Source organism: Euprymna scolopes, chromosome 45 (genome assembly GCF_053919585.1).
Source record: "Euprymna scolopes isolate OS-2025 chromosome 45, ASM5391958v1, whole genome shotgun sequence".
Classification (NCBI taxonomy): Eukaryota; Metazoa; Mollusca; class Cephalopoda; order Sepiida; family Sepiolidae; genus Euprymna; species Euprymna scolopes.
The window spans coordinates 50,768,776-50,782,069 of record NC_136526.1 but is presented as its reverse complement, the minus strand read 5'-3'; the positions used below and the strand labels follow the sequence as shown (position 1 = coordinate 50,782,069).

The 13,294-nt window shown below is 30.1% G+C and overlaps 1 protein-coding gene across 1 annotated transcript; it reads right to left on the bottom strand.

The window, feature by feature from the left end:
• Positions 1 to 694: 694 nt before the first annotated feature.
• Positions 695 to 11,821, bottom strand: LOC145269601 (uncharacterized). Its single transcript, XM_080125335.1, has 3 exons — positions 11,731 to 11,821; positions 5,219 to 5,243; positions 695 to 4,274 (listed from the first exon to the last, which is right to left on the bottom strand). Exon 3 carries the CDS (start codon positions 3,730 to 3,732, stop codon positions 2,656 to 2,658), a length of 1,077 nt encoding a protein of 358 aa, XP_079981461.1. The 5' UTR covers positions 3,733 to 4,274; positions 5,219 to 5,243; positions 11,731 to 11,821; the 3' UTR covers positions 695 to 2,655.
• Positions 11,822 to 13,294: the final 1,473 nt, after the last annotated feature.

Below are 13,294 nucleotides of genomic sequence, written 5' to 3'. Positions count from 1 at the left end.
AAATCGCATAGAATGTTGCTGGAGTCTTTGTAAAGTAAGAGTCCGGTCCATGCGGGGGACTAGTGATGCAAACTGTAATAGTCTTCTACAAGAATTCCTCTGGCTGTGGCGAATCAAAGAGAATTTTTGGGGGAATATCATATAGTGGATATGTTTGTTTGTTCGTTTTTAAGTATGTTTGATTAAAATACATGAAAAATGTAAAAAAAAAATGTATATTTTATTAAAGGAATTTAAAAATTTCATATTATATATTATAAAAGTATATTTTATGTATAAAAAAATTAAAAAATACATGAGAAATGTCAAAAAACTTTTGGTCAAATAAATCTAAACATTTTACAAAAGATCTTTAAAATCAATTTTTTATGTTTAATGCCTCTGTTAAGTCTCAAAAGACAAAGGATCGCACTATAGAGACAACAGCACATGTAATTGTGTGATGCCTACGTAAAAAAAATCAAATTTTTATGCTTGATGCCTCCGTTCAGTCTACAAAAAAAAAAGGATACCAACTATAGAAGCAAGAGTGCATGTAATTGTGTGGCAAAGATGGCACAATCTCCAACCACACCCCTCCTGACTCGGCACTGCTTGAGCCCATTGACAAGAAGTCCAAGACGACTGGAAACAATGTTGAGATTAGAGGACCTGAAAGCCTCAAATGGTCACCCATCTAGTACTCACCAGGCTCATCGTTGCTTAACTTCGATGATCTGACAGGAACTGGTGTGTCAAATGTGATTATGCTGTATATTTTATTTATGCCAAAGTAAAACAAACCCAGATAATGTATTCATTTTAACAAAATCTCATATTTATTCCAAAGACAAAAAGAAATGTAAATAACAATGATCATGACTTTTCCGTAATTTAAGTGAACATGTGTGTAAAATATATTTAACGGCAATCGAGATGATGTTAATCTTTTTGGTCCACTGACAAATGGAGGGTGGACCTGTAAATTCACCCTTGTCTGTTCGTCTGTCCGCAGTTTTCTCAATAACTACACCATGGAATGTTTTGTAATTTTGCACAAACATTAAACATGAGTAAAAAAGTAACTGAACAGATTTTCCGGGAAACTCCGGTTGCTCCCCTAGGGGTGCCTCTCAGGTTAAAATGGCTTAAATTGACGCCTTGGATTTTCATAAAACTTTTTGAAAAGTTGCAACTAACTGATTTCCATATAATTTTGTTTGTCTATACTTTGCGATAACTCTTGGGTGTGCCCCAGGGGCTCTTTTACGGCTAACAAAAACACTGCAATTTTGGGACAATTTTACCATATTTGTCCAAAATTTTCTGCATATTTGTAGTACTTTTGCATGGTGCTGAACTCAAATTTAAATATGTTAAGGCCTTGGGGACTTTTAGAGCTAAATGGGGGAGGCAAATATTAGACTTAATCATTTTTTTTTTGCATGGTGTTAATCTTTTTGGCCCACTGACAAATGGAGGGTGGACCTGTAAATTCACCCTTGTCTCTTCGTCTGTCTGCATTTTTCTCAATAACTACTACGCCTTGGAATTTTTTTGGAATTTTGCACAAACATTAAACATTATATGAGTAAAAAAAAAAACAACACAGATTTTCCGGGAAAACTCCGGTTGCATACGTAGGGGTGCCTTTTTTGTTAAAATGGCTAAAATTGACACTTTTGTGCTTATTTAAAAAAATTGATGTCTTGGATTTTTATAAAACTGTCTAAAAAGTTGTATCTAACTGATTTCCATATAATTTTGTTCGTCTATACTTCATGATAACTCTTGGGTGTGCCCCAGGGGCTCTTTTAGGGCTATTAAAAACACTCCAATTTTGGGACTATTTTACCATATTTATCCAAAATTTTTTGTGTATGCCTATTTAGTACTTTTGCATGGTGCTGAACTCAAATTTAAATATTTTAAGGTCGCGGGGACTTTAAAAGCTAAATAGGGGGGGCAAATGATAGACTTGTCTATTTCTTGTTTTGCATGGTGCAGAACTTAAATTTACATATGTTATGGCCTAAAACCTAAAAAAGAGAGGCCTCCAATAATACTCAAGCACTTGCTTTTCTGGCAGTTTTTCTACCGTTATTGTGTCCTTTATTAGCTTTTGGCAGAATAATCTGGTATTTTGTTTGAAGCTTCTCTTCAGTATGCATCCTCAACATTCAATGTGTCTGTCTAAACGAAGAACCACATATTTCACAACAATATGGTTTTTCTCCAGTATGTATTCTCATATGTTTACATATATGTCTAGCTGGTGATCATCTAGCGATTAAAATGGACAGTTAATTCATTTATCAATGAATACGAGACAGTTTGTTTATAAAAACAGACTTAGTTTATTTTATGATATATTAATTATACACATTTCATAAAAAATGACGGCGGTGGGGGGGTTAGTGGCAAGGGTGGTTGCAAACTGTGACAATTTGTCCCTCAGCTGTCTTTGTTTATCTTTTCTCTTTTATTGAAGTATCTTCGACCTCTTAACACAGTTCTTTGCCAGCTCGTTAGTAACATTTTCCACTGGTTTTTGGTCTGACCCATCATCGATTTGACGTCATGAATCCAGGTGTCACAAGCCCAGGGATTCCATTGTTTATTTTCGTTTGCTTGGACATTAGATCGGTTGCCCCTCTGCTTACATTCCCCAGAATTTCATTGTTTAATTTCGTTTGCCTTGACATTAGCTCGTTTGCACCTCTCCATAACAATATGATCCGACATATGATGGTTCTCTGTAAAAGAGGAGCCACATATTTCACAAGAATATGGTTTTTCTCCAGTATGTGTTCGCATATGTTTAAACATATTTTGCTTTGTTGCAAAAGAAGAACCACATACTTCACAAGAATATGGTTTATCTCCAGTATGTTTTCGCAAATGTTGCAACATTGCCTGTTTAAGTGCATAAGAAGAGCCACATATTTCACATGAAAATGGTTTCTCTTTAGTATGGGCTCGCATATGATTTAACAGTGCCTGTTTCTGTGCAAAAGAAGAATCACATACTTTACATGAATATGGTTTCTCTCCAGTATGGGTTCGCATATGGTTGACCAAATTTTGTTTACTTGTTAAAGAAGAACCGCATATTATACAAGAATATTGCTTCTCTCCAGTATGCGTTCTCAGATGTAACACCATGTTATTTTTCTGTGGAAAAGAAGCACCACATATCTCACAAGAATATGGTTTCTCTCCAGTGTGTGTTCGCATATGTTTCAACATAGCTTGTTTTTGTGTGAAAGAAGAACTACATATTTCACAAGAATATGGTTTTTCTCCAGTATGTGTTCTTACATGTTCCAACATATGATGTTTGTGCCTAAAAGCGGATCCACATATTTTACAAGCATGTGGTTTTTCTCCAGTATGTGTTCGCATATGTTTCAACAAATTTTGTTTTGTTGCAAAAGAAGAACCACATACTTCACAGGAATATGGTTTCTCTCCAGTATGTGTTCGCATATGTTCTACCAAAGCTTGTTTCCTTGCAAAAGATGATCCACATATTTCACAAGAATATGGTTTCTCTCCAGTATGTTTTCGCACATGATAAACCAAATTTTGTTTAGTTGTAAAAGAAGAGCTACATACGTTGCAAGTATATGGCTTCTCTCCAGTATGCGTTTTTATGTGTTCCAACATATGCAGTTTCTGTGTAAAAGAAGAACCACATATGTCACAAGGATATGGTTTCTCTCCAGTGTGCATTTGCCTATGTTTCAGCATAGTTTATTTTTGTGTGGAAGAACCAGTAATTTTAAAAGAATGTAGTTTTTCTCCAGTATATGTAGTAACATGAATCCAAATTTGTTTATTTGTAAAAGGAGCTGTTTATATTATATATTTATTTTTACTGTACAAGCATAGGATCTCTTGTTTGTTGACAGTTAATATTTCCAATCGAAATGAAATATTTTAGTACACTTTTTCTCTTTGTGCTTATTGTGCTTGTTCAATAAACAGAATTAATAAACATTCACTTTTTGTCAAATTTTTACATAATTTACATGTACAAGATCGTTGAAAGAAATTATAATTCATATAGATTATCAGATATACTTAAATAACTATTATTTTAATAGATGATTGTAGTATGTGTTTTTTCATACTATTTTAGACGTCTCATGTTCTTTATTAATGAGGCATCCATGAGTACATCATTCATATGCATTTGTGACAAGTGTTTAAGCAAGTGTTTTTTGGAATAATACTTTTCAGCTGTTTTAACAATTGGAATTTGTTTTTCTTTGTATCAGTTGTTTAATATTCTGCAAAATGAAAACAAAGATAAATCTGCATTTCATAGAGATTCTTTAGAAACAAATATTTTTAAAATAAATTAAAAATAAGATTTAGAAAAAAAAATTAAATTATTATGTAAAACTTTTTTGTATAAAATCTCACAATCCATTAGTGATTAAATTAAAAATATAATGAGGATATTTTTTGCAATACGTATCAATTAACAAATGAATTCATTTAGTCTTTAAATAAAAACATTTCATAAAACAATCCTACTGAAATTTAACAATTTTGTATAACAATAATACTTAAATATAACAGTTGCAATCAAAATATTTTATGCATGAATCTTTCAACATTTGGTGATTGATTGGATTTTCATGAAAGTTTTAGCATATTGTTTATACATGTATACAAAATGTTATTTATTTCAATCATTTCCATATAATTTAGTAACGAAGTAAATGACCATACTTAAACTATCAATCAATCGATTTTTAAAATAAAATTTCCTTAATATTCGTAAATCAGTGTTTTACGATTGACACAAAAATACCAGGCTGTACCTAATCTGTTGAGGTAGAGCCTATCCTCTAATATAATTAACATAAACTCAATTGTATCATGCATGATTGCTATAACTAATAAAAATAGATCATGAAAAATCGCTCTGGTAATTGTTATAAAAGAAACAAGGTAATTGGACTAGATACTTTTATATGCAGCTTTGATTTTATTTATAACGTAGTATATCAAATTTTTTAATATATTTTTAATACCAAATGTTCGATTTTACGTTATTTTTACAAGAATTTTATATAAATCTGATATTAAAGTAACACAATACAAAAATCAATAGTTTGAAGTAAACATATTATATGTCTTCTAAATTTAAGATAAAATTACAGAATGACTTCAAAACATAGAAATGAGCAAATAATGGAACGTATTTTATAGAGATTTTACTTACATTTTTATGTATTCTTATGATTTATCTAAGAAAGAAGAAATAATTTAATAAGAAAGAAAATTACAGTAAAATGTTTCATAAATTATATTGTTTTGCAATCAGAAAAGAAAGTTAACAAAGAAAGCAATTAATCAAAATATAATAAAATGTTACAATAATTTATATATTAATCTGAAGGTAAAATAATAAAAAAAATAATAATTTGAAATAAAGATTAAAATATTTCTTTTAAATTGAAGATAAAACTACCGAATGCTTTTCAAACACAAAAATTATCAGTTAATAGTAAATATTAACTTGGAATTATACTTACATTTTTATAAATATTTTTTGGATTTATCTGAGAAAAAAGAAATCAAGTTGATATTTAATAAAGAAAATTACAGCAAAATGTTTGAAGGCTTCTTAAATGATATTGTCTTGCAATCAGAAAAGAAAGTTAACAACGAAGGTAATGAAATGTTATTGAAGAGATTAGACGAAGTTTTGTAAAATTATCTTTCTATTATTATTATTATAAAATGTAATGTTTACTTAACATCTAAAAGAACCGATAAAATGGAAAATATAAAAAAGATAATTTGGACATTTGATATTTACAATCAATAAATTCTTGGTCATTAAAAGTTGATCCATTATGACATTCACTGGACATTTATTCAATTGTGTAGTATTTTCACAACAGCACTTGCTTGTACTTGCTAAGCTCCGACTGCAAAGGTTTCTGCCTTTCCTTCCAAACCTTGTTCCTCTTCGGTTCAAGGTCAAGGTTATCCAGTTGTTTATGCAAGATATCGCTTCCATGTGGGACATTAATCAAAATATTATGAAATTTTACTGAAAAGCTTACACAAACTTTTGTAAAATTATCTTCCTATTATTTTAGGTAATCACATTATTATGATAAGAAAATGTAATGTTTAATTTACATTTGAAAAAACGAATAAAATGAAAAATATGACATTCTTAAAAATAAAAAAAAGATAAGAGGTGGGTGTAGTTTGCTTGAAGCATTGTATAGTATGTAGTTAAATAGAATTGTAGAAGGTGGTACAATGCATGAATAACGGAAAGACACAAGCTGAAGCAGGTGAAAAAGATAATTTGGACATTTATTATTTACAATCAATAAATTCTTGGTCATTAAAAGTTGATCCATTATGACATTCACTGAACATTTATTCAATGGTGTAGTATTTTCACAAAGGCAGCTGCTTGTTCTTGCTGGTTTCCTCCTGGAAATGTTTCTGCCTTTTCATCGAACTGTTTCTTCTGTTCTTTCTATGAGAGATTGCCTACATGTGGGAAATGTTCTCTGGGTTATTGAATAGCTCATTCAAGTATTCATTCTAATCACTTCATCTGTCAATGATTGTACAGGTTTAAGATTCTTTATGGTTATAACACAGCTTTTTAATTTCAATCTTGTTCTTGATTTTCTTATCTTCTGATATACCACAGACAGGGAATCGACGTGGGCCCAATACAAGGATATATGCGGATTGGAAGGCTCAGCTACAATCTGGAACGATCTATGGGATATAGGTTCATTAGAAACAAAGAGGTTACCCTTCAGACTGGTAGGGCCGTTAAATGTTAAATCCATGGAAAGGATGATAGAATCTGTTGTTAACTTTCTCTATAAATATCTCTAGAAATATCACTAGGACTAGATCCTGGTTGCTGAATTAAAAATGTCATATGGCTGTTTATGAGCAGAAATTATGGCCTCATTCCAAGAACTATTGAAGGCAATAACAGAAAGTTCTATTATGAGTAAAAGCTTGAGTGCCTATTTCAAAGAATACAAAAGGATAGTAAAGAGAATTAAACCTTGAACTGATGTTGGTTGACTTTGTTTTACAGCATATCAACCCTTTTTAAGGTTATTTAATGCTGAATCCTATACCCAGGAGTGAAATAACTCCATTTAGTAAATTAATTAAATAGTTACTTAAACGACCTTTAGTGTTAATCTCTCTTTTTTGAGTAAATTCCCTCCGAAAATACTAAAATAAAAACTCCTGGTTAACTTCTCTCTATTCAGCACTGAATGAAAGTAGTTTTGTTTGTTTAGTATCTCTGATGAGTGATAACGAGCATAGTAGACTGAGGCAGACTCATAAAAAAAACAAAGTAAAAACTAGGTAAATTGCTGATGACAAAGTGAAACAGTGAAAGCAGGTGTGGGAAAAGAAGTAAAAGACAGCGAGAAAAAGAAAATGAAATAAAACCAAAAATACTAAAAAAAAAGTGGAGAACTAAAAAAAAATGAATAAAACCAAAAGGTGTGGCATAAAAAGAAAATTTATTAAAGAAGTGTAGAACTAAAAAAAAAAGAATAAAACCAAAAGGTGTGGCATAAAAAGAACCGTAAGACTTCCACATATTTAGATTTAATTCTACACAGATGAAGCTCTTTACATTAAAAGCTTTAGAGAATTCATCATTTAGTTGGTTGTTTTTGTTTTACGGCATATCAACCCTTTTCAGGTTATTTAATGCCGAATCCAAAGATTTGGAAGAAAATTTTTTTAAATATATTTGTTGTTTTCAAGTCGGTTTCTATTTAACCCATAGTTGGGACCCTAACAGGCACTACCACTCTAGTTCAGAGTGAACCTGGGAGCAATGCCAATTAAAGGGTGGTTCCACACTCCCCAAAGCCCAAAAGACCATCGGATATAGTTTAAGGTCATATCCAAGACCAAACCTTGAACTGAAATAAATGTCGAATATAACATTTATGCCAGGTTGTCCAGCAAAACTGATGAAGAAGAAATGGAAATTGACAATATCTCAGAGGAAATTGAGAGAAACATGGGTTGATATACACATCCAGACAGCCATCCCCCTCACCATTAAGACAAACTCCATGTTTTAGAACAAGAGTGCCAAAAACTTGTCCTCACAAATGCATGGAAAATCGCATGAGTTCCCCAGTGCGCACAAAGATGACCAAGACAATTTTTCTTGTGGCACAGAGTGGGGATGCATAGGAAAGAGAGTTATCTACTCCTGTGTTGAAATAGTACTCGGGAATTATCTGTTTCGGATACAAGAAGTACCCAGGAGTTATCCAGCTATCATACAGGATGTAGCAGTGAGTTATCTGTACACTGTATGGGAAGTAACAGTGAGTTATCTGCCCTGCAAAACTATATAAGAACATATGGAAGAAGTCATTTGAGATTTCAGCAATGAACTGTAGAACAATGTCTTCGATACTTAACAAGACTTTACAGTTTATTTTGAAAGATATATGAGCAACATTTTCTTTAATTAATTACTAAGACCTGTTTTATTTTCATATAAATTTAAAAAAATGTCTTTATACTTAAAAACTTAACTTTAATAAACGTTTTTTGTTTGCATACAATAATACATGTTTACTTAGTTTGGTAAAATATCGTTTATTATATTCTGTGTTAATAAATAAATGTAAAAAAATTCATAAGAATTGGTTGGTTTCCTCAATTTTAGTAAACGTTTAATTGAAGGAAGGTATAAAAATGTTTTGTGACTTTGGAGATCGGCCATTTATTTGCACGTCCTGACAAATAATCCTAGGTCAACCGTTCATTTGGCAGGAAAATAAGTTAACAATAAAATGAAACATGATAACAATGGCATTTTTGTTGTTTTTCCTACCAATCCAATATTGCTCCTGATGACTTTCTAAAAAGTTGATCGTCCACGCATTCATTTATGAGTTAATTTATTCATCACTTCCTGTTGATTTATTGTTTCTGTTAGTATACTTCCTTTTCCACAACATATTTATTTAAAAACAAATAAATATTTCTTATAAACATTGAATTTTTTCTTAAAATTTAGTAACAGGCTAAATTTCGTTCTGTGATATTCTCAGTAGCATTGTTTAAAGGCGTATTTTAACTGAATCATACCATTATAAACCGTTCATTGTTGTTGTTGTCGTTGTTCATGTATTTTAGGTCGTTAGAGATTATATAATAAAACAATGTACTTCTGACGGTTTAATATAAACATAATTTAAAATGCACTCACAAAAAAATAAAAACCTTTAAAAAAAAAAATGATGTTAAAAAACCATACTCGACTGCAGCAAATTTGGCAGTATTGTAGTTATGCCAGTGTAGGTTCGATAACTCTTGATGGTTCATAATCAGTATTACAGTGTAACATGAAAACTAAAAAATAAAGAAATTAATTTTTTTTATTTGTAATAACTTGTAAGAACTGAAATAACTGTAAAACCGTGAAAAATAAAAAAATAAATTTTGTATTTGTAATAACTAGGTACAAGCAAAAATGGATGGATAAAAATAGGGGAACCTAGTTTTTAAAGCAGATTTATCATAATTTTTTGTAAGTATCCGACTACTTTTTGATGGTATTTGAAAGATAAGAGACTAAAGTTAATTTCCTAAAGGAAAACAAAATATATTTGTACACGTGAAAAAAAAAAGTTATGAAAAATGTTTTTATGGCGAGCTACCCAATTCAGCTAAATTTTGAAGTTAAATAAATTCATTGTAAAAATCCTTTAAAAGATAAATATTAGTTTTCTGGGTATATTTCAAAGATAATTAGTAAAGTCCTAAGATATTAAATTAAATAAAAAAAACACCTTGTTTGTACAAAAATAGCTTAATTATCCTCCAAAAAGCAAGTAATTTTGTGGTTCGCCAAAACACAAGAAATAAAGGTTTGTAAACACGATTATACGGAAGCCCAAAATTACAGCATATCAAAACGCTATTTCAAAATGAAGTCATGATATTAAAAGGAGGTAGGGGTGTCAGTTTTCTTTTTTTTCCCCTCCGACGTGCATTCGTACATTCCTATTCTGAACGCTTGTATCAATTTTTATCATTTTTTAATTGAATTATTTTTTATGTTCCCGTTTTTAAATTAATTTGCTTTTTTAATTATTGTTTGAGATTATATAAAATTATGTTACGCCGAAAATTTCATATTCTTGCGAGCAAGGAAATTATTAAAATCTTGCATATAAAAATTATGAAAAATCTGTAATTAATCTGCAAAGAAAAGGTAGAAATATTTTTGCTATTATAATTTCTTTTTTTGTGAAAATATTAACTAAACAATGCTTAATTCAATGGTAATATCGGTAATTCGAGAAATTCATTTTTCTTCGAGTTATATAGAATTCATTAATACAGATTTTAGGGGCTTTTTTCGTAATGTTCACGTAAAAATTAAAAAAAATTTTTAATTGTTATAGTTTACGATGCTTAATTTTCATAAAAAAAAAACAAAAATAAATTCATTCATTTTTTTTTTTACTACAGAAAACAATAACTTTAATAAAGGTATTGTTTGTTTAAATAAAATAACACATTTCCACTAAGATTTAAATAAAAATAATTACTTCATTATATTCCGTGATCCTTATTTTATAAATACTGAAAATTTCATTAAAATTAGTTAATTTCCTGATTTACAGTGGCATTCATTTTCCCCTAACCTAGTAATAACTAATTTTGTATATGTATTGACTTGCATTAATTGAAATAACTGTAAAAATGTGAAAATTAACGAATTTTGTATTTATATTAACTTGTAATGACTGAAGTAACTAAAAACGTGAAAAATAAAAAAATAATCAATTTTGTATTTGTAATAACTTGTTAGAACTGTAAAAACGGGGTTTGTATTACTGTACACATAGATTCGAAAAAGTTGTCAAAAAACAAATATATAACAAATAAATGTTATCAAAGGCAAGATAAGTTACTTTTCTGCCAAACTGGATATATTTTTTGTGTTTTTATTCAATGTAACATATTTATTCAGCTCGAAAAACATTCTGTGTTTACCGATGTATTGGAAAATTCAAGATGGCGTCTCACACCCTCTTTAACACTGTAAGTTTGGAAAAAGGTGTTATAAATAAAAAAAAATATACAAAATACTATTAAAACCCGCCGAATATATGTCAACCTATGTCACGGTAACATATATTGAGCGAGTTTTTAACAGTATTTTATCCGGTTTTTTATTTATAACATCTTTTCCCAAACTTACCGTGTTAAAGAGAGAATCAGACGCCATCTTGAATGTTCCAATACATCGGTAAACACTGTATGGGTTTCGAGCCGAATAAACATGTTACATTGAATAAAAACACGAAAAATATATCCAGTTTGGCAGAAAAGTAACTTATCTTGCCTTAGATTACATTTATTTGTTATATATTTGTTTTTTGACAACTTTTTCGAATCTAATCAGTAATACAAACCCTAAAAACGTACAAATTTATCGAAACTTTAATGAAAAAGCGAACACGTGCTTAGACGGTGTAAACACTGATTATGAACACTCAAAAGTTATCGAACCTACCCGGGCAAACCTGCAATACTGCCGCGAATTCTATCATATTACCATTTTTCTTTTATGTGGAACTTTGACCCATTTCTATACTAATACAAAGGAAATTATAATGGTTTAGAAGCGACCCTGTAATAAAAAAGAACATCTAAAAGCAATTAAATCTAAGTACTTACTTTTTGTTTGACAATCTGCTTTCAACAAATAAACGATCATAAGATGAGTCAATTTAAAACGAGACGTGTTTGATGGGTAGAAGTTAACATTTTAACATGGCGACCGGAAAAGCAAGTTCGCAGAAAATTAAAATTATTATTTTCATTCATTGCGATTTCATGTTTTGTTTTTATTTTATTTATTTATTTTTTGTATTGTGTTAAAAAAAAAAAAAAAAAAAGAATATTCATTTATGGTGAAAAATTATTGGCGATTACACATACCCGAATGATTGTTTATTGTGTAAGAAATTCTGCAGAAATAAACAAGCTAACTTGTCCTTCGGGACAAGATCAAAGTGTAGTATCTGTTGCGGCAGATACTGCAAGCAAAGACCATATGTGGGGGCGACCCCACATATAAGATCTTGGTCAATGTAGGGTAGGCACCGCCAAAAATGGCCGCAAAATCAAGTTGTTGTTGTTTTTTAAAACGAAATTACATTTATTAAAATCCATTATTTCTGAGTAACTTTTTTTTTCCAGAAAGATAAAACCCTGAATTTTATCATACAGAAAACAGAATAATGTAAAACTTTTTCTACTATTTTTAATTCAATTTTTAATGTTAAATTTTCCCAAAAAGTTAACAATTGACATTTTTTGTCTTGCACAAAAAACGTACTTAAATATTTAAAAAAAAAAAAGGGTTTTTGAAATAATTAATTAATTTATTTATTGTCTAACTAAGATTTAGGATGATTTTTTAAGAGAATATGCAAAAATATTATAATATAAGTACCTGAATTTCAAATAATTCCACTTATTCATATAGGTAACCAGATATTTCGCGTTGACGTAGAGTTCAGATCGACTCTGTTTACGTTTTCGTTTGATAAAAAGCAAACTATGGAAGACCAAACAGGCCCAAAAAAACTTATTTTTCAGTGACGAAAATTTCAATGTATTATTAAGCTGAGGCTGGCCAGTACCAGATGGGTGACCATTTGTATGCGTTTGGTTTTTAATGTGTATGTGTGTGGGGGCCAGGCTCCCCAAAATGAGGGGGGGGGCAATTTAAAGCAGAATAAAAAAAAATTATTTCAGCGCGTTTGGTCCACCGTAGTCGAAAGGCGGCAAACGTTTTCAAACGGGATCGAAAAAAATGATGCTATTTTTAACACAAAGGGCACAATATTTATCGAATTTTTTTTTGGTATCGATTATTCAAAGCATGCCCTGTTTAATAATGGTCATGCATTATTCGGCTCGCTAAAAAAAAATTGTTAATTTATTTATCAAAAAATTTAAAATAGCTTTTTTCGTATAAATATTAAAAAAAAATTTTTTTGTTTTGCTTAACTTAAATTAATTATTTTACTTAACATATTCACCGAATTTCACACTTCAAAACTCAAAAGCGGGATAATTAAACACAATCGAAGTTCTGATATTCAGACGTCAAAATAAGGTATGCAAATTTTTTTTTTTTTTTTTTTGAATCTATAATTCTGTCCCTTACAACAACACAATATGTTGATTTCAGTTTCAGATGATTATTTTAAGCATATTTGTTCCCACTTCA

Coding starts and splice junctions, on each gene's coding strand:
- LOC145269601 (XM_080125335.1), bottom strand. CDS start 3,732: ATGCTGAAACATAGGCAAATGCACACTGGAGAGAAACCATATCCTTGT.